The 21,447-nt window shown below is 42.8% G+C and overlaps 1 protein-coding gene across 1 annotated transcript in view; it reads left to right on the forward strand.

Moving 5' to 3' along the window:
• Positions 1 to 11,436, forward strand: part of LOC142088189 (ovostatin-like) — a 32,218-nt gene extending 20,782 nt beyond the window's left edge. Inside the window, exons 25-36 of the mRNA XM_075163269.1 lie at positions 629 to 805; positions 1,118 to 1,199; positions 2,106 to 2,262; positions 2,731 to 2,805; positions 4,103 to 4,268; positions 4,891 to 5,111; positions 5,546 to 5,761; positions 5,902 to 6,026; positions 6,218 to 6,308; positions 8,958 to 9,029; positions 10,294 to 10,396; positions 11,384 to 11,436. Of these exons, the coding sequence (XP_075019370.1) occupies positions 629 to 805; positions 1,118 to 1,199; positions 2,106 to 2,262; positions 2,731 to 2,805; positions 4,103 to 4,268; positions 4,891 to 5,111; positions 5,546 to 5,761; positions 5,902 to 6,026; positions 6,218 to 6,308; positions 8,958 to 9,029; positions 10,294 to 10,396; positions 11,384 to 11,436 (1,538 nt within the window). The remainder of the gene's footprint in view (positions 1 to 628; positions 806 to 1,117; positions 1,200 to 2,105; positions 2,263 to 2,730; positions 2,806 to 4,102; positions 4,269 to 4,890; positions 5,112 to 5,545; positions 5,762 to 5,901; positions 6,027 to 6,217; positions 6,309 to 8,957; positions 9,030 to 10,293; positions 10,397 to 11,383) is intronic.
• The last annotated feature ends 10,011 nt before the right edge of the window (positions 11,437 to 21,447 follow it).

Consider the following 21,447-nt stretch of genomic DNA (forward strand, 5'->3'; position numbering starts at 1 on the left):
TGATTTCTTGGGAAGAAGATTTCAGAAATTTGCTGACTGCATAATTTCAAATTTATACTTTTGCATAATGAAAAACACTTGTTAGTCGATAAGTTCCCATGGAATAAGGCTTTCAACTCTACTAATCTTAGAGTCATTATTAAGATTGACAGTTCTCTTCAGTGAAAAATTTTTGAGGTTCTGAACTCAGATTGCTTTCTAAACACAGTTGTTTTTCATGCCTGGGTCAGTGTGAGGTGTTCTGATATGGTGCAATACAGCCTCTGTAGCCCATCAGCATCATACCTCACACATCATTCTCACATGTACACACAAAATGGGAAGCAGGTTGTAAAGGGCAGGGAAGTCTAACCCTTCTAAAGGTTCATAACTGTTTCTCAGAACCCATGCCAGCCAGTATTGGTGCTCAGGTTTTTTTCAAATTCTCAGTTTCTCCCAACATCAAAATAAAAAATAAAAAATGGGGGCATTTCAGCCTTTCTTCTAAGCTGTGTCTTTGGTTACTGTGATTACTCTATATTGGTCATTGCCCTTGGGTTCATAATAAGGTAATATAAAGCAATGTATAATGCTGTGTAATAAAAACATGTTTGAACTGAACTGACTTCTTATATCTTTCATTCTTCAGGAGACATTTTGGGTACAGCCCTGAGGAACATGGAGAACCTCCTCCATATGCCTTATGGCTGTGGAGAACAGAACATGGCCTTGTTCACACCCAACATCTATGCCCTGGATTATCTGAATAAGACTGGGCAGCTGACTGAAGAGATTAGACTCAAGGGTACTGGATATTTATCAGCAGGTGAGAGGCTTTCAGATTCTTCCATCTAATATTGTGATTGTGTGCACTGAACTCTAAAGCTCTACATGGTGACCACTAATCTCTGAATTCTAGCACCATGTTTATTGCATAGGAGCAGGCAATGACAGCACCCCAAAGAAGCATGTCGTACTTCCAGGAGGAAAAGCAGCTAGAATTCATAGTGGCTGACATTATTCACCAGACATACAGTACCTAATGTTAAATCCAAAAGTCATACTGCTTCAGTTGAATAAACAGCAAAACTAGTCCTTTTCTCTGATTAGAGAAATGTCATCTTTATTGTGTTTTCAGGGTACCAAAAACAGCTATCATACAAACACCGGGATGGATCCTACAGCTCCTTTGGGAGACGAGATAGGGAAGGGAGCGTATGGTAAGTGAAGACACTTTCTATTTCCCTAGCGCAGGATCTTTAGGCTTTGAAAAATGATCAAAGTATTAAGTATTATCAAAGTATTATTATTATTTTTAAGAGACTAAATGGACATAGCTCAATTAATTTGGATCCCCTAGTAAAGGAGAGATTAATAAACTGGAAAGAGTGCAACAAAAGGATGATAAGATAATTGGGGGCCAGAGTACATAATGTTCAAGGGGAGGCTGAAGAAACTGTGTTTGTTCAGCCTGTAGAAGAGGAAGCTAATAGGGAACCTAGGTAAAGCCTTCCACTACCTAGATGGGGACTGTAGAAAAGACAGTCAGACTCTTGTCAGGGGTGCACAGACTAAAGACAAGAGTTTGTCCTTGCTCAAGTTGCAACAAGGAAAACTCCAACTGGGTAGAAGGAAAAAAAAATCTTCCCCAGGAGAAGGCTGCAGCCCTGAGACAAATGCCCAGAGAGGATGGGGATATCTCTATCCCTGGAGATCTTCACAACGTGATCAGACAAGAGACTGAGCAACCTGACTGAGCTTTGAAGTTAGCCCTATTTTAAGCAGGTGGTTAGACTGGAGACTTCCAGAGGTCCCTTCCCATCTAGTTTATTTCGTAATTCTATTAATTAAGATTAGAAATTACTTTCATCAATCATCAAGCTGTGTCTATACTTTACCCCTGCTCTGAAAGAATGGTTTCAGCACAGTAATGGAGAAACCTCAGGTCAGTTTTTAATATCAGGATTTTAACTATCTTATTTATTTAAAACTTACAAAACCCTTGTTTCTTTTACCTCAGACATTATGGACTTCATTTTATGTCATTTTTCTATGTATATCCAGTTGCTGGTAAACCTTCTTGGTCTTCACACCTTACCTGCTTTCTGTTTCTGGTTCACCTGCAGGCTCACTGCCTTTGTGTACAAGTCATTTGCACAAGCCAGACGCTACATCTACATTGACGACAATGTCCAGTCTCAAACTTTGATCTGGCTGGCAAGCAAGCAGAAGTCAGATGGCTGCTTTGAAAATGTTGGGTCACATTTCAACAATGCTTTGAAGGTAACTGAGACTGAGTCCCAAACTTTCAGTCCTGGCATTGGGATTGATTTGGATCATTTCTGCCAGACACAAACTTATCACCACACCCTTACAATTCCTAGTAGTGTTCTCTCGTGTCTCTCATATACAAGCAGGGCATGATTCTTATGTCTGCTATTGATGATGAGGTAGAAAAAAGTAGAACTTTCTGAGTCAGAAGTCTCAGATTTTATTTTCCACCACTGCATTATGTGTTCAGCCACAGGCTATAATGTGCTTTATTGCATATGTGCAAAAGCCAAGAAAATGCATGAAATAATTTTGGCTTTATTCTGAGTGAACTTGATCTTTTTTGTTCCTGTGCACACAGGGAGACAGAAATTACTTCTGATATCAAATCTAACTGGTATCTGAACTATGAATTAATTAATATTTTTTTTCTTTTTTGGACATCTGTACTGACCTGTTCTTTGCTTGTGTTTTCTTCAGGATGAAGAAGAAGGTGAATACACGCTCACAGCCTACGTTGTGGCAGCGTTGCTGGAGGCTGGACACTCTGCTGCGGTAGGTATTTGATGCTGTTATGCTCTATTAGTCCGGTCAGCCATTTGTCAAACAGCGCACAAGTCATAGTCCTCACATGCGTATTCTTTAACAATGTGGTAAATACTGATTGTAGGACAGTAGGGTCAGCTGAGGAAATCTCTTTCCAGAACCCTGCAGTTGCCGTAAGTATTTGATGAGTGTTACAAATCAGTTATGTTTCTATGGATTAATTTGAAAAACCCTTAAGGAATCCAGTTGTGTTAAACAATGGTAGTGTATGTAGGTGCAAAATCCAGACTGAATTTGCCCACTCCATCCAGAGTCCAGTTTGGAATTTTTTCTGAATTTGCCCAGTCTAAAGTCTAAGCTATCCAAATCTTCAGTCCTACAAACTCTCTCTGTGCATTTAGATCCAAGCTGTGTTTCCATTTCCCTATGTCATTGTTAATAAAGGAAGGAAACGATGACCTGCTGGTTGGAATACTTGCCAGGCACGGGGGAATGAGAGTCAAGTTCTGTGCTCTGTAACACTTCCTGCATATCCTTCAGACCCTGTTTTTTTGCTGATTTTTTGTTCTTTGTAAAATGGAGAAGATGAGAGTTGTTCCCAACCTAGCAGGTACGTTCTAGGCATGTTGAGTTTTGCAGGTCCCTCAGATGCTGTATGGGGTGTTATTTAAATACCTCAGACCGGCAGGATAAAAACATTTTGCAGAATGAAATAGTTCTTCAGCAACATGAATTTAGTTCCCAATATCTTCATAAGAAGCTCCAAAACCTGGTGCCACATCTATAAGTGAAGCTGCATAGACAGGACATGGTTAGTAGTGTGCTGGTGATGTCTGAGCTGAAGTAGAGCTCACAGAGATAGTCTGTAAGGCTAAAAGGGCTGAAGAGTTATCTTGATAGCTATAGCTAGCAAATGAGTAATAACATCCATCTGAGAAAGCCTGCTTCATCATGAGGTGTCAATACACTTTGCATAGTTCTGTAAAAATGATCCACATTTTAGAGCCAAAGCAACCAAGGGACAAAGGATTCACCTGCATAAGGTCATCTCATAAGTCAGGAAAAGAACCAGTACTCTGTTAGTCCGGCCATGCTGCCTCTAAATAAATGCAGAAAGAAGGCAGCACCAGTGGAAGGGCATTTTTTACAGGATACACACTGTAGGCCCTTAAACATGCCATGGATCATGTATTTTTTTAGCATGAAGGGCTAGTGATGGCAGCTTAAGCAGAGATGGAAGTATTTAAAGAGAAGCTGAGGCACAAATACAAATATCTGACAACCCTACTGTGTTTTGCATTACTAGCATCCTGTCGTTCAGAGTGGCATGAACTGTTTGGAGACTGCATTTGGCAATGGGGTCCACTACCTCTATAACCAGGCTCTCTTTGCCTATGCTTACGGCTTAGCTAACAAAGAGCAAAGACGTCAATTCTTCCTTGAGAAGCTGGACAAGACAGCTACCAGAGATGGTAAGTGCAGTACGGCCATGATACAGGCAACACAGCTGATGGAATGGCCTGTGGTATGATGTAAGCTATTCTGATCTACCATTTTCTCATTCATGCTGCTCCCCTCCCATTTCATGCCTGCTATGTTACTGAATTTATCTCTATGAACTTCTCTGTCTGTCTCTTTTGGCTTCAAAGAAGACTGAGCTGTGGCCTGATTTTCTTAGAATTATGAAATAAAGTAGGTGGGGAGAGACCCCTGGAAGTCTCAGTCCAAGGCAGTGGAAGATTGTACCTGGTTTCCCCATTGGCCTCCTCTTCTACATGCTGAACAAACCCGGTTCCCTTGACTATGTCATGGGCTCCAGTCCATGACTGCCTTAGCATCCTTCTGCTGCACTGCCTTCACTTCAACCCCTCTTTGATTTATACAGACCCCTTTTATTAATTCCCTTTCCATCCCTTCCTGTTTTCTTTTTCATCCTGGAACTAAAACTTATCCAGTTCAGGACACTGATGGCTGAAAAAACTTCTGGGTAAAGGCAGAGAGGGAATTATATGCCTGTCTCCCATGTGATACTGTAGTGAATTAATCAGCAAGTAGTTTTTCCTTGCTTTTTACATCCCACTTTTCTGTTTTCAGGTGGTTCAGTTCATTGGCAGAGAGAAAGTAAGCCATTAGCAGAACATTTCCCTGTTTTCTATTCCCGTGCCTCTTCTGCTGAGATTGAAATGACCAGCTACGTGCTCCTGGCTTTGCTCAACAAACCCAAACTCACTCCAGAAGATTTATCTTACATTTCTCGCATTGTGCACTGGCTTGTCAAACAACAGAACCCGTATGGTGGTTTCTCCTCCAGCCAGGTAACAACTGGGTGTGGTAAAAAGAAAGCTTCTGGGAGCAGTCCAGCCTGCAAGCTGGGTCTCAATAGTATGACATATCTTCCTGACTGCATATTCATTTGAATAATATTTGATGAATGGTACTCCTTGTCAGGGCATGTCATGCTCTTCATAGGCAGCTTCATACATGTTTTAGTTTTAGGAAATGGGAATTTACCTGAGTTTCAAGTTAGCAGTAGACAGCAGTCACTGGTGACACAGCATTATCCCAGGTTTTCTGGGATAATTCAAATCTATTGCCCCAGAATTCGTATCTTGTCTCCTTAGCTCTTTGCAAAGTCCCCCTCCATTTATGAGCACCGACAAAGCATCAGGAAAATAGAAGCTGTGCTAATCTCATGCACCATCTTACAGCTGGGTATCTATTTAATTAGGAATCATGTTGTTCTTTTCAGGACACTGTTGTTGCTCTCAAAGCTTTAGCCCAGTATGGATATCTCACCTTCTCTAAAAAAAGTCTAAACACAGTCAAAGTCAACTTCATGGAGTCCCCCAGTAAGACTTTCCAGGTGAATGACAAGAACCGCTTCCTACTGCAGCAGGCTTCCTTCCTCACTATTCCAGGGAATTACAGTGTGGAAGTGAATGGCACTGGCTGTGTCTATCTGCAGGTAAGCAAACTGGAAACTCAGCACCATCCTTCTGCAAACTCAGCAGGGAGTCGTCCATACCTCATTCCCCTCCATACCTCATGCCAAAGCCACAAAAGCGTATAGGTCTGTGACCATCTCACACTTCCCATCTCTTTTAGACCACTCTGAGATACAACATCCATTTGCCAAAAAAAGTTGCAGGATTTTCTCTCTCCGTACGGCCGGCCAATGTATCCTGCACAAGCAACTTCCCACCAAAGTTTGTCCTTGTCCTCTCTGCCAGGTAACTTCTTATTGAGCTACTACCTTGCATTCACAGTTTGGTAAAGCATCCAAGGAAGGATTTAAGTACAGGCAGTTAACTGCTACCATGCAGCTGCAGGAAGACAAACAGGATCACTGGGAGCTGAAAATGTCATTCACTGGTCTCGTCTCCATTTGCAGACCAGACTAACAGAATTTTTCTCATTTTAGTTACACAGGAAACCGCGAAGTCTCCAACATGGCTATTATTGACGTGAAGATGCTCTCAGGTTTTGTTCCTGTAAGATCTTCCCTGAAAAAGGTAAAGAATGGGAGCAAAGTGAATTATAAACTCTGAAAACATAGGAAGTTGATAAAAACAGTCTCTGGTTGGCAAATTGGAGCCCCATAGGAATTCTGAAAAGTCCCCTGGGCATAGCCCTCTGTCACATACTCTGTGTCTCAGACTTGTAGCTGTTCATCTGTTGAAGACAAATCTGTTAGGAGTTGCCAAATCCAGTAGCCCAACAGAGGTGAGACTGCTGCAGCTTCATACACCCAGGCCCAGCCAACAGCAAGGCTGAGTGTGTATTCCCAATAGGCAGACATGCACACCATACATATATATACACACATATATACATATATGCATATATATATACATATATACGCATATATACGTATATACACAGCTGGCCACACAGATCAACAGAGACAGAAAAGACAGCACTTACTTACACAAACACAGATAGCACGAACGGCCTTATCCTGTTCCCCTTTCTGGCTGATCAGACTGAAAGCTCATTTGTGGAAAAGATAAAAATATATATATATATATATATGTACACACACGGACATATATACATGCAAATGCACAACATGGATCCCTCTGGTAGCTGACCTCAGACACTCAGTCTGCCCAATAGCTGCCCTGGATCCTTGTTGTACCCCGTCGCTGGCACTTGGACTTCTGTGCCCTCGAGGCCGCAGCCCCACTCCAGAGGCTGGAACATCCACAGATATGCATGGTGGGTACCTCCAGTAACCAGCCTTAGACATGCAGTCCCTGCAGCTGGGCTTGGATCCCAGTTGCCTCACGCAGACACATACACACCCACAAACACACCCAAATGAGTCTCCACTAGCTGGTGCAGCCCAATGGCCTGACCAGTATCTGCCCCCAAGACCTTATGGTCTCTCCAGTAACAGGCTCAGACCTCCTGGTCCCTCCTGTAGCCAACTCAGATCCTCTGGTATCTTCAATATTTGGCCCAGACTTATGCCTGCTTCAGTAGGTGGCTGCCAAGCCACTTATACTCACCAGCTAGTCCAGCTTTATATTCACTAGTGACCACCCGCTGACACACACACCCACACACAACAGGCCTGAAGTCCAGTCTCTCGAGATGCTGGCACCCCAACACATGGTCCCTATGATCTGTGGTCCCCATGATCTGTGGTCCCCTCTTCAGTGGCTTGCACTCCACACACACAGGTGCACACAGAATGGAGAGCTCCTCACCCAGGAAAAACATTAGGAACAGAGTTCAATAAGAAGAGAGGAGAGACTGCGGTGCCCAGGTGCTGGGCATGCCCAGACACATGTACTGACCACCAATCTGCACGGTTTATGTGCAACTGGCCCCTTTTATCCCATTTTCCCACTCTTTTATTCCATTTTCGCACCCTTTTTCCTCCCAGTCGGACTTTACCCCTCCCTTTGTTACTTCTGGTTCTTCCCCTAAACATCCTGTTTCTCGAGTCCCAGCACCCCATACTCAGCCCCGTGCCCCTTAAGTGGGTAAGGTGATCCAGGGATACTCTGCTGTTGACTCACCTGGGGGGTCTCACTCCCCAACAACGGGGCTGGTCACTGCCCTGTGGCAGCCCTGGGAGGAGCCGGGTCAGGGTGCTCCGGTGGCTTTGCTCAGGTTACCGGGGTTTCCCTACCTGCCCGTGTTCCTTTTGCTGAATTCTGTTCCTCTGTGTTTGTGCGGATGAGCCTTTAATCGCACAACCTAACGGAATCTATGTAAGAAATACTTCCGCTATAGTTGAATTGCTCAAATGGGCATTTTGCAATGTTATCCCTTTGACGTGGTTATTCCTTCCTCTACAGCACAGTTTAACAAATAAAGAAAAAATGGGTATTGCTCTTCTTTTATTATCCAGAAATTTGGTCACAATGATGACAATTCTGGGGAGAGCATTGATAAGCACTTCATTTCCGCTCCTGGTACAATTTAGGTTCTGCAACAGATGCATTATCTTCAAGCCATGAGCTTTAATCTTCAAGTAAATAAAAAGGAGGATGCAATTCATTGTAGAGTCTACTCATAGCTAAGTGCATTTATAACCATTCAGCATTCAGGTCGGAATTTCTTTTTTGACTAGAACTGTATGAAATTCATAACTTGTCTTTGGAAGATATTTCCATTTGAGATGTTACACTGTTTGACATCCTACTCCTCTTTGTATGTACTTTATATACACTTTATGTAATTAAATGTACTTTATATGTACTCCTCTTTATTTGTATGGGAAAAAAATAGCTGTTTTTTAACATTTGGAATATTTTATTTTTGTGTATTTTTATAGTAAAATAATTTTGCTCATGTGTTTTTCTAAAACTTTTTTTAAAAATTTTGGGTTTTAAAAGATACAATGCACTAGAAAGTGAGTCAGCTTGAGCTGCAAAAATGGTCGTGTAATTGAGAGCACTCTTAAATTAATGATAAAAGTCACACACAGCAACGCTGACTAGTAAAACTATTTTTCATTGTGATTGTTTTGCACTCGTCATGTTATGAAAATACTCAACTTGCATTTCTTATTTTGGCCACGAGATGTCAGGGTGGCACCACAGGAGCATGGCAGCCACTTTAAACATGTTTTGTTATCCAATAGTTATTTGTAAGTCTCCTTGGCAAATCTCCTATGTTAACACTGCTATCATTTGCCTTATTTAAAGCTTCAGTACCAGAATTCTGTTGTGGATCGCGTAGACATCAGGAACAACCACGTCCTCTTCTACCTCCAGAAGGTAAGTTTGGGAGCTTTCTTTTTGGTTTTATTAAATTGGAAGTTTAAAACAGATAAAATAATAATCTCATTAATAGCAGATTAGCAATACAAATGTCTTAAAGATGTAAAGGGACTTCACTCAGTCCAACGTCCAATATACATACACAGTAGCTGTAGTCCACAGTGAAGAGAGACGTATTTGGTATTATTTTTTGTGAAGAATGCTGTGTGATTAAATAGCATTTCACAAACATAGCTAAGTTGCATTCCATATTGCAGAAGTTCCCAGCCTACATAATATTCTTCAGCCTCTACGTGATGCTTCTCATCAGTTGATCTGAGAGTGTTTTACAGGGAGACAGTATCATTCCCTCCCATTTAGAGAGATTTCTGTATGAAAAGAATAGCCCTCCCACATCAATGACATTAATAAAGGGAATGAGAGAGGAGAAGGAAGAAAATCAAAACACAAGAGATCGTCAAATACCCAGAAGGGAAGGAAAGAGGAAGCAAAAATAAATAGTAATAATATCTACCTCTCAAACACTAATTTTTATTAGTTGGTCTCCAAGGATCTAATAAGGAAGACTGGAGTCAGTATTCTGAATTCATAGAGAAGCTGCGATGCTGAGATGTGAAAAGTTTACCCAGCAAGGCACCAGTGATGCAGAATGTTCTCCAAAGCCCCTGTCCATGGCTCCATTCCTATAAAGAGATTAGCAAGATAAAAACAAGGACAAAAGGAGAGGAGAGCAGGGGCACAGTCCCAGGCACGCAGGAGGGGAAGCTGAGGAAGATGAGCAAGGAGGAAAGTTTGGGACATTTGGCTGCAAGAGTGTGGAATGAGGAACAGAACCACAGGGGAGGATGGGGATCTTGAGTTCAATGTGATTAAAGAGAGAAAAGTGGGGAGAAGATTTGTAGAGATGCTGAGGGTGATTTTAGCTGGGAAAACGCAAGGAAAGAAACTAACAGCAACTTTCCATAAGAGGATGAATGCTGATGTGCAGAAAGCTGCAGTAACCAGGGAATGGTTGGGGTAATTGGCAATGGAAATATGAAGCGGAAGAAAGAAAAGAGCACACAATTTTAGCAACAAAACATATTTAGCAACAGCTTTTAAACAATTATCTGATTTGACATCAAGTTTACAATCTGGAGAGAATTGTAGAATGGCACTTTGTTACCCCGTCTGACCCAGAAATGCATCTGTTCCACCTTAGCCTCAGGGGTAGATATGAAAAGAAAAAGCCTGATGCGTTTTCTTGTCTTGCCATTTCCAGGTCTCCCGGAAGGAAATCAGCTTCTCCTTCAGTGTGGAGCAAAGCATGCCTGTCTCAGATATCAAACCAGTGCCAGTACATATTTACGATTACTACGAAACAGGTAGGTGACCTCAGTAGGCTGGAGCAAAACTTGTAAAATCAAAGCATTGATCTCAGCATTTACAAGATGCAGACAGTGGATTTTCCCTTGCTTTCTCTGTGAAAGCTTCTCTTCACTTTTCTGCATTTGCTGCCTTTGTTTCTCAGGAGAGACAAATGGAGAGCTAGCTAGCAATTCTGCTGCTTTTGCTTACTAGACTGCAAAGGGTTTGCAGAAGCATAGACAGTTTCTGCCCCCCTGTTTTTTAATTTCTTGCTTCATTTCAACATAAAGCAGATTAGACAGTTGCTTTCTTACAAACTACATACAGAAAGAAGTGTGGTTCCACTTTCTTTCCACAGTTTGAACACAATGGTTAAAATCAATAACTGAAAGTCAGCAGTGTTCCTGACTTCCCTGATCTGGCTTATCTCATATTTTTGCTTTATATTGCCATAGTAGGCTGCAGTCAAAGAATTGTTCCTTAGTACGGAATTTAAATACTTAAGTAGGAATGACGGTCCCACCGAACCCAACAGGAGTTTAAGCACCTAACTAGAAAATTAAGTGCCTGACCACCATTCTTGATCTGGCCTCAAGGAACTAAAATTGCATCAGATATTACCCAGTTGTGGAATTTATGTTATCAAAACTGTTGCTCAGGCTCCCCCATGCTTTTCTCAAGCTTGGCACAAGCTTTGGGAACTGCACCCTAGCAGATGAGCAGCAGTATCTAGAGAATTGACCCTGGAGTGCATGTTCTGCCACCTGATTCACATCCTGCGTGGTCATTAATGATACGTCCTGACAAACACAGCCAGAGCAGTGCATTGGGCTCTGACTGTGCACCCCTGCGACTGGGTGCCTTGACAACTGGAAGACTACCACAAAATCTATCAAATGTTTTCTGGTTCATAATGTGTAAATCACAGGTGCACATGGACTGGGGTGTCCATGTGCATGATTTCTCACTCTCATGCAAATGTCGTCTTCCTTTCTTCTTTTCAGATGAATACGCCCTTGCAGAATATAAAACACCCTGCTCACCGTCTTCCAACTGAAATCAGATATGTGCCAGAAGTAATGGTTCAGAAGGTATCAGGCAAGCGTTTATAGAGGAAAAAGAGGATAAGAGACTTGGTTGTTTCTGGGAGGGCAATGAAAAGCACGTAGAAGAATGAGGAATAAGCAAATCCCAAATTGCAATAGATCAGAATGACCCATTCTGGCCCACACTTCAAAAGAGCTTGGGGTCAGTGTGGATCAGAAACTCCAGACAAAGTGCTTTTCTTAACAAGGGAGATACTGTGCAATTGTTAACCCTGACCATCGATCTTTTTGGATCATATATTCTAGTGGGAGCTTTGTATAAAGGTAAACTCCTGAAACGTGTATTCTTGGCCACAGATTCCTCTTAAGAAATCCAAGATTAGGAGAATAATCTGCTGTTGCTGCTGCTTCTGTAGATTTTATTTGTTTTGGTCTTTCCATTTATCCTGAAGGAAGATTTGAAGAAATTACTTTGGTCCTCACCTTTTTCAGTGATTGAACTGAATCATTTACAGATGTCAGAATTCTAATCACAGGAAGACAACTTTAATCACAGGAAGACAACTTTTATGCAGTTTTTGCCTCTATTTAGAAAGAAAGGTTTTCTTCAGATTAATGTCTCATATTTTACTGTCCTTTGTAATAAAACCTTCTGATTGGCAATGCTATTTGTCCCAGTCTCCACTCCTTGTTTTATCTAGAACTGGGTGCTGTAAAGTATTTCATAAGCTAAAAAATTCATACCTTGGACAGGTCAATGAATGACAATGACATCCTGACATCATTAACGTCTTGTGACAGACAGAATAGGGTCCCTGGCCTATGTGATGGCAGCTTTCTACCCAAAGCCCAACAGTGGGAGAAACGAGAGAGCTGTAACACAGAAACTCTTGGGTTAGGGAGGAATGGTAGATCCAATGGAGCCCTTGGAGCGAGAAAAATCAGAAGATTTGGAGGGAGTGAAAAATGAAGAGAGCCACAGGACCTTATGATGGTGTTGCAAAGTACAAGAAATTTCCTGCCCTGCTTTCTGCATTTAGTGAACGGGTACAGCAGACCGCCACACACTGTGGCTACTGTCCCTCACAGTCTGCAGTGACCTGACATAACCTTCGTCCTGACCAGATCACACTGGTGGAAGGACACAGAAATCAATCACATATCCCTAACAATCTGAGCAGACATCTGCCAATTGAATCATATCACTGAGCTGCTGTTTCTTCAGTCAGAGTGTTAGACATAGTCCTAGTTACAGTCTTGTAAACTGTAACTTGTAAGCTCGTTTATCGTGAAATGCTTATTTATCATGAAAATGGGCTTCTCAAAGCAGATTTTGATTCTTACAAACACTTTACTCAACAGCAATGTGCCTGCTGTGAGACAGACCACACAATAGCACAGGAGGTGGTAGGACAGGAGCAGCCCTTTGTACACCCTGAGACCACTGTTCAGTAGGGTGTCAGGCTTGCCCAGAGATGGCTCAAGTGACACGAATCCTACTGCACTGAGCAGTGCTGGAACCTTTGTGCTAAGGGGCAGCCATGACAGAGACCCACAGGCTCAATGTAATCCTGGAAAGATGCAAAAGAAATTTGGAAGCTGTAGAAGCACATAAATGTTGGTTTGGAAGGGACCTGTAGGGGACATCAACTGAAACCTCCTGTTCTAAGCAGAACCACCCAGCAGGAACTTGCAACTCAAAGCAGGAGACAGTTGCAAAGGAAGAATCTCCGCTGTCTTGCCAGGACCTCAGCACTGGCCTGAGGGATGCAGGCTCTGTAAGATGAGGTACAACTGTGAGCAGTGTATCAAGGTGCATGACTCAGGCAACAGAAGACATCCAGACCTGCAGGCAGAACTGTCCATCAGGTCTGCACTGCACTTACTACTGTAGTTCCAAACAACTTATTAAATGTTAGTTCTCCTTGCAGCCAAAAGCAATCATGCTTACGTCCTTCATTGCACTGTAAAAGGCAGTCATCCAGCAGGTTCCCTAAGGAAAGACCCAAGGAGTGGGAGAGAAAGAAATGGATATTTCACATGAAAGCTGTAAAAATATAACCTATCATCCCAAAAACAACTGCCTTTCTTCTTTATGTCTTTCACCAACTTTCACATACTTTTTAAAAAGAACTGTAAAGTGATTTAGCACCAGGTATTTCCACTGAGATAAGATCCCAGAACCTAAAGCCTAAAGGTCAGCAAAGGCTTACTGACATCACCTTTCTCGCTGCATCCAGGACAATAATGTGCCACTTGTCCCTGACCAACAAAAGCGCAATGCTAGGGACTCTCTATGATGAACTTCCAGCCACATTGTGTGAACCAATATTTTTCTGCGGAGGGGTTTCTCCTCTGAGTCACACATTAACATATGTATATGTACACATACCTACAGACAAGGAGCCTACTCATCAATCTGTTACTCCCAGTACAGGTAGTTCTTGGCTTGTTGCTCAGAGTTTTCTGCAAGTTCAGGCGTGCAGTGGGGTTCCTGTGCTCCTATATGAGTTGGGTTATTACAGCTGTCCGTGGTTTAATCAAATTCAATACCCTTCATTACAAACCTTGCCACCTCCGTGTGTGAAGGGATTGTGGAGATGCAAAAACAGTCACTGGTCTTGTCTTGGACAGTCCTTGTAAACCAACCTCTGCTTAGGCACCTTCATGGATAAAAGCCAAAGGCAGGAGGCTGCAACTTCATAGAGAAGAGAAGCTTTTTCTAGAGAAGCTACTGATGGGACACCAGTCCTCTGGGACCCCAAATCACATTGCAGTTAAGCCAGCCTAACTGGTAGTTGTTGCTGAACAGCATAGTCTTGGTCCTGCTCACCTTTTTCTGCCTTTGCTCCCATCCATGCTCTCCTGACCCTTAGAGTGGTGTTCAACTTGACTCCACAGAGAGCAGGTCAGAGATAGGGACCCAACTCAAAACTGACAAGATTTAAGGGGAAAAGTATGTTTCTTCCTTCTATCTGCTTGAACAGGCTTACCATGGGGTCAGAGAAGCAGTAGGAAGCAGGCAGGAAAAAATGCACTGTCCCTTTCAGCAAGGCATGCACGCAGCTCAGCTACATCAGAGAGCCATGCTGCAAATCTTGGGAGCTTTTGCAGGAAGCTGAGCAGGCAATGTGTCAGCCCTCCACCTCCCACCCTACTTACCTACTCACAGCACAGCCCTGCCTCTGTGTGTGCTCAGTGGCTCCTGCTTAGGGTCACAACTGTGATCTCTAGTTTGACTTCTTGTAACAAGCCTCTCCCGCTCTCCATCCAAAACCCCAACAACAAGATAAGCCTTCCTTCCCATTGCTATAACTTGCCTGCTTGTGTTTATGGACCTAAAGACTATGTCCTGACCCAACGTAACAAAGCCAAAGAGTTCTGGTCTCTGACTGCTCAGATCACAAAGTTGGTAATGGGAGTGCGTCTTACCTAACCTGTGGCAGCCTTGGTTCCCGAATACCAGGTACTACCTAGAATGAGAAATAGTCTGAACTGTGGCATCTCTAGTCATATGAAAGTCCCTTCTTTTCTTTTCCTTGGAAATCCATTTCTCTTGCCTCACATGTCCTATGAAGTTGTAGTTGTATGCAATTTGAGCTGTGCTCTGAAGACATCAAGCACGTAAAAATAACCCAGTCTACCAAACAATTAAACGTCTCTCCCCACAAGGTCCCAGTATCTGCTGGATCTCAAATTTCAGCCATTTCCACAATCTTCTCTGTGAAGATGGTTTCATACACTGCGGCCAAAGAATAGCTCTGGGCATTTCCTAGTTGTCTCTGCTTGGTCGTGCATCAACAGATGCAGACAAATCCAAATCCTTCTGCCCAAATTTGGGTGGGGAAGACATGAACAAGCTGAAATCTGGAGGTTAACTGGCCTATTTAGACATATCCATAGTTTGCTTCACCACCAGCTACTCTGACTCTTGCATCAAGTCACCCAGAGACTCAGGTCTTCTGTCCAAAAAGACGGAGGACTTCACAAATAATTCCTATCACAGACAAACACCCTTACCACTGGATAGCTTAGCCTGGTGGAGGTACAAGCACATATAACAACCCCCAGAAGTATCTTCCTGGGTGCCTTTCGTGTGCATTTGGAGAAGGCCTGAGATAGGGGAAGAGTTCCCGCAGAGCAGCTAACAGGAGGGTGTTCAGCTTGAGAACGGCACCAGGGTCCAGGCAAAAAAAGCAGACTTCAGCAATTCAGCAACACCAGGACCTAGGAAACCTTGGCAAGCAGCTGGACCGTTGCTCTAAACAGCTAAGGAATTGGGCATAGCACCCTAAGGCTCTTTGTGAATTTAGATCCTGGCTGATGTGAGCTAAGTGCCTTAACACCCTAGAGAACCTGACCCCATGCTCTGACGTCTCTCTCAGCTTTTTAAATACACCACCTGGCATTTGACAGCATTAGGCACCCAGCAGCTTTTCATGGGGTAGCACTGTGCATGCAGGCGAGCCTGAAGGGGCTCTTTGATGGATAAAACAACATTTATGAGCACATGTCATGCCATCAATATTTTTGGGTATTGTGGTGGTGCATTCATACCCCCCCCCTTTCTTCTCTGGGCCACTTGTTGATCTGGGCCTCTAAATCACTCATTCACGACAAATACTCTCCTTAGGATGGACAGAAATATGGGAACGGAGCTCTCTGCTTTCTTCAAGTTGAATTTAAGCTTTGCTTTATTGAGGGACAGGAGTAGTTTCTTCCCTGACAATTCTGGTGGAATTCCATGCAGTGCGATTGATGAGAGTTTCTACCTTTTGAAAAAAGAATGACATTTTGAGAAAAGGATGCCGTGAGTTGAGTGGCTTTCACCTCTTCCAGTTCTGCTCAAACCCCAGAGGTCCTATCCCCAGCATTTCTCTTCCGAAGCACGCCCTGAGCACAATGCTTGACCCAAAAAGTCACACTGAAAGCAATGTTTTCATGTTTGCATGAGACCTGTGGGTGGCTTTTGCTACAGATGGACATGTGCTGAGGAATCAGCTTCAATTCTAAAGATGTTAAGGTGCCAAGCTGCTTTTCCATGACCCCAAACTCCCCCTTGCTCTCCCATCCCTGTCAGCAGAAAACATTGTGTGAGCTTCAAGAGGCGTCAGTCAGGCTGGTTCAATCCACCTTCTTCAGCTGTGTACACTCAGCCTGCTGCTAAACAAAAGCCTTTATTTAATGCCATTCCAGTGAATGGCCAACTGCAAGCCTGGTCAGATGGAAACTGATATGAAATACAGATTCTTTCAAAAGCACAGCATTTAAATTTTGCTACACATTTCCAAAACACTAGGCTGAGAGGGAGTGGCTGGGACAATGCCAGTCGTATCTAGCAAAATCTGCATTTTATAGCCTTCTTTTACCTCCATAACTCTTTTACCTACTAGCACAACTAGTGACCCAAATTTTTTCACATGGAGCTTGCATCATGCAAAGTTGCTGATGCAGGAACTCAGGAGTTTGCTTAACCTCAATGGAAGTCAGACAAGTTGAACTATGTCCCACGCTCTCGCTGCATTGAGATTTTAATATTTTTTTTTTGCCAGAGGTAAAAATAGAGCTTTGAGGCTGTTTGGCCTGCGTTCATTGTGATATATCTGTATATATTTCTCTAACTCATGCAGTAAATTTGAGAAATTTGGCTACTTCCATGTTATGCTGTTTCATGTTCTTCCCCCTTACATGTTGCTACCTAAGAAATTTTATTCAGAATTGATTTATAAGCTCCACAAGAAAGTCTTGATTTTTAAATGATGCAAAAAATTAGATGTTGCACAGCAGACTACAACAGAAACCTATCATGTGCAGTAACAAGCATGACCTTGCTATTGTTCAATCAGTTGTACACTACAATTTCTTTCTTTATGTGTTTCATCTCTTCTCCACACGGCTGAGCCACCCAACCCTTAGCATTGCCTTACCAAAGGGAACTCCTTCCTGTGGAAAGAACTGATGAAAATCTTAATTGAAGTGGTGAAGTAAAGAACAGACAAAAGCTGCAGAGCAGGTACAGAAGAAATCTCTAGAAAAGCCACATAAGCCTGAGAGATCAATTTGGGAGCATGGGAGGGTTCTCACTCTTGATGTTTCAGACAAGTCACTAGAAGCCATGTTAATGTCATCCTTTTCCACAAGCAGAGGATGCAGCTTTTGGGTCCTATCTCAGCCAGTTGATAAAAAGGCTCGTTTCCACGTTCTTTGCAGTCTGTGTCCTGCAATGACACCTGCAAAGACCTTTTTTACACCTAAAGCCCTGGGAACGTACAGTAATCCTCACTGCTCTCTCAGACTACAATAAATACATAAAAACCTGAGCCAAGGATTTTCTTGTTAAAATTCCAGATGAAAAGATGTAACAATTGACAGGAATTCAGATACTGAGTTTTTAGGATCAATCAGACAAAATGGTAAGGGTCACTTCCCATCTCCAAAAATGCCAAATGTTTTCTTATTACAATACAATATGTTTACGCTCGTTCTTTAGTTTGCACACAGGCACTAGTCTTCTGTGTATGTATATTTGCCTATAAAAACAAGTCCTTGAAATGGCTGTTTAAAAGCCTAAATGATAGTCTGATCCTTTTAGCAGCAACATCCGGTTGCCAGGTGAGACTTCAAGAAATGTCTCCAACTCAGTGACCAGCAGCATGAAACGTTCAGCACCTTGTGGAAGCTCTTGATCAGTGCTGGAGGCTCTGCTGAATTCGTGACCAATAGATTTGCCCTGCTCAATAGCCTGTCCCAGAGCAAACATATGCAGCATCACTTGCTCTGTTTCACTCTTCTTGATTTCTGCACTTGACTCCAACAGTTAAGTTGCAGTTTTTCTTTCCTTTAACCTTTGTGGCTTGCTGTAGTCATCTATCATGACTTTTTTCATTGTTGTCTCATGATTTTTTTCATTCTTGTTGACACTTGCTTTGGTTGAATGTGAATGCTTGGAGGGGATTCAGTGACTTAGCATTGTTCAAGTTATGCTCCTACTGTTTTTACCTCAAACAAACAGCGATGACACGGACTAGCACGATCTGAGTTGTGATCCTGTAAACAGTGGGAATAGTGAAACCATACCTGCCCCTAGCTTTCATATTTATGTAGCCCAGGAAGACTAGGTGAAACTTAGGAAGAAGACACAGAGCACTGAAACTAAATAAAATGATCTGGGGTAGATTCTTGCTTGTTTCTTGCATGTATGTGACTCTTACCTTTGATTATCAGAAGAAGCCAGCCCCTACATAAAGTGATGGAATGAATTGCCAAAGGTATTCAGAAAAATTTCAACCTTTTCAACCATTTCAGTAACAAGCTGGTCACTCTGTTCTGAAGTTACGTGCATCTCTGAAAACATGCTTCATGATTTGTAGTCAGTCTTGGACACAAGTTATGACTAGCAGGCTTGCTAAATAATTCTTTTCAAACTAATTCCAGACTTTTTCTGATGTGATGGGGTTACCTGGACCTTTTCTGTCTCTTCCAGGAATATAAAGTCCTGCCAGTGTCAGTGGAGGGCTCACAAAACAGCTTAAAGAACTATAAGCCTGTTGGTATATATTGGAAGAAAAAAGAATGACTGAAAGCCAAAGCAAAGGGGAGCCAGAAGAATCAAGAAGCCAGCAAAGTGTTATGTTGAGGCTGAGGTCTTGCATGCTGGAGCCTATAAAGAGAGTACATATGGGGGATCCTACAGTGTCTAGCTGCTCCTGCATTTTATTTTTGTCAGATAAAGCAAGAAGATTCACCGTGACTTTACTTTTTTATTCTCACTGTGTATTTAACGAAGCAACATTAGAGCATTCTGAACTCAGAGCAGTTCCTGGGGTACAGCCGCCGACGCAGCCAGAGTGCAAATCACACAGACTCTGTCTATTCAGCACAGCTCCAGGGAGCCACCTCTCATGGGCTTCGCTGTTGCTGTGCCCATCCATTTCTAGAGTCTTGTTCCTACCAAAGCCACTGTGAATAGTCCTGGGTTTTGGCAGGATTCGGAGTCTGCTGAGCCCCTGAGCAGGACTGGTAGGACCCATGGCTCTGCTGTCACAGCCAAAGACGCCATCAAGTTTTGTTCCCAGTTGAGACGCTCTGTCTTAAAAAGAAGTCAGCTGAGTCACGTTTTCTTAGTCTGATTGCTATGGTTAGAAAGATGCTCGAGAACCTTAAAACTACCATGAATCAATCTTCCCTTTAACTTTCAGTGTGCGAAAAGGTCACCCATTTGCTTCCACTTCTTCCAGTAGTTCCTATGGGATCCATCTGCTGCAGTTCATGGCAGCATGACAGGAGAGACTCTGGAGGCTTTCCTCAGAGGTGTGAACAGCCAGGACTCTGCCATTGCTTCACATAATAGCAAAGCACTTGTGCTCCCCTCAGCCTAGCAACTGGGGGTGACATTAGACATGGATGTGACACTCAAGTAACTCCCTCATCTCCACCCAGTGCTCTCCAGCAGACAGTTTTGCCTAGCACTGGTCGTTTATGAGGCGGTGGCCTTAAAAAACACCTAGTTCTTTAAAAGGGAAAACTATGCAACAAGGGCTTTCTCTGGCTCCCTGTTTGCCTGAGGCCAGCTTGTTTGCCCTGAGCCAACTCAGAAGCCTCAACTGTTTAGAAAGATAATAGAAGATAATAAAGAATGGCAGCTCTTCATCAAAGACACATCCTCCAGCTTGTTCTGTACAGTTCTCAGTAGTTCAATATACAGCTGCAGAATATATTATCACTGGAGACGAAGCAGAAATAGCCTTTATGTGTGGAGAATGAATCCAAAAAAACTTTTCAGGCATAAGGTCAAGGGTTGAAGGCACAAACAGGCTCTCCCTGGGGGGCATCCTTAAAGTAGCGCAATTAATATACTGGGTAACACAAGAGTATTGTTGTGCTGCCAAGTAGATAATAATAACAGATAAAGGGAGAGAAAGCTGCAGGCTCTGAATAGCATTTGCATGCCTCCCATAATGTGTCTGGAACAAGTTCAATTTCTGGTATGTCATGGTGGAAAGAAAAAACCTTTGCAACAACAAAAAAATTGATTTAAAAGCTAGATGTTGGTCAATGGCAAAAAGCTCGAAGTGATGCCCTCGTACTCACAAAGGGACTGTAGCCTCCAACATTTGGTGTTATCAACCAGTTGCAAGAGACTCCTAAGTCCATGCTCTTTTTCAAATTCGAGCCCTAGCAATATTATGCCTATACAGAAGATGATAGACTTGAAAGAAATGAGAAGAGGTAGCACCTGCTCTTAAAGATGTAAGTCTCATTTCTCGGATTCATCTTCTATGAACTCTTGGTTCTGAAAACATCATTTTATAACCTTGAACAGATTACAACAAGATCCACACTTCCCTTCTCAGAGCAGCTGGAACAGCCATACAGCATTTTCCCAAAAAATGTGTCTGAGAAATGAAGCAGAAAGCCTGGCAAAGTGGTATTTCATTTGGCCCAGGTCCATTTCTGGAAGCTGCATTCATGTAGCCGCATCCGAAGGAGCATGTAAAGACATTACTCCTCCACAGTTCCCTTCTCACAGACAGCCCAGCCTGCTGTTCAGAGAGACGGTTCCGATCTCTTATGTCAATAGTGCCTGCAACTCCACGAAAGGACTTGAGGGGTACAATTATGTCAGCAAAGCCCTTGTAGGCTCTGTAGTCTGATGGCTGAGATCCCAAGGGTAAGCAAAACTCCTGGATGACCCCTCTCAAATCACTCCAGAGAAGAAGGGCAATCAGCCAGGGAAGACTACTCCACTTTAACTAGTGGAGGGAAGGAGAGGAAAATAAGAGGGACTAAGGGAATCTCAAATACTTATAAATCTGTTGTTACAATCTATTTATGAGGCATTTCTGTGGAATGAAATTAAAAAGCAGGCTTTCCATAAAGCAGAGAACAGCCATTGCAATATGAAAGTCTCAGACAGCTACTTCTTTCTACATGTGACTGGCACAAGTTGTCACCTGAACTTAAAGCAAATGCTTCTACCCACAGAGTGCAGAAGTTACAGAAGTCTCCTCAGAAGTGAGGAG

Source organism: Calonectris borealis, chromosome 1, assembly GCF_964195595.1.
Source record: "Calonectris borealis chromosome 1, bCalBor7.hap1.2, whole genome shotgun sequence".
NCBI lineage: Eukaryota > Metazoa > Chordata > Aves > Procellariiformes > Procellariidae > Calonectris > Calonectris borealis.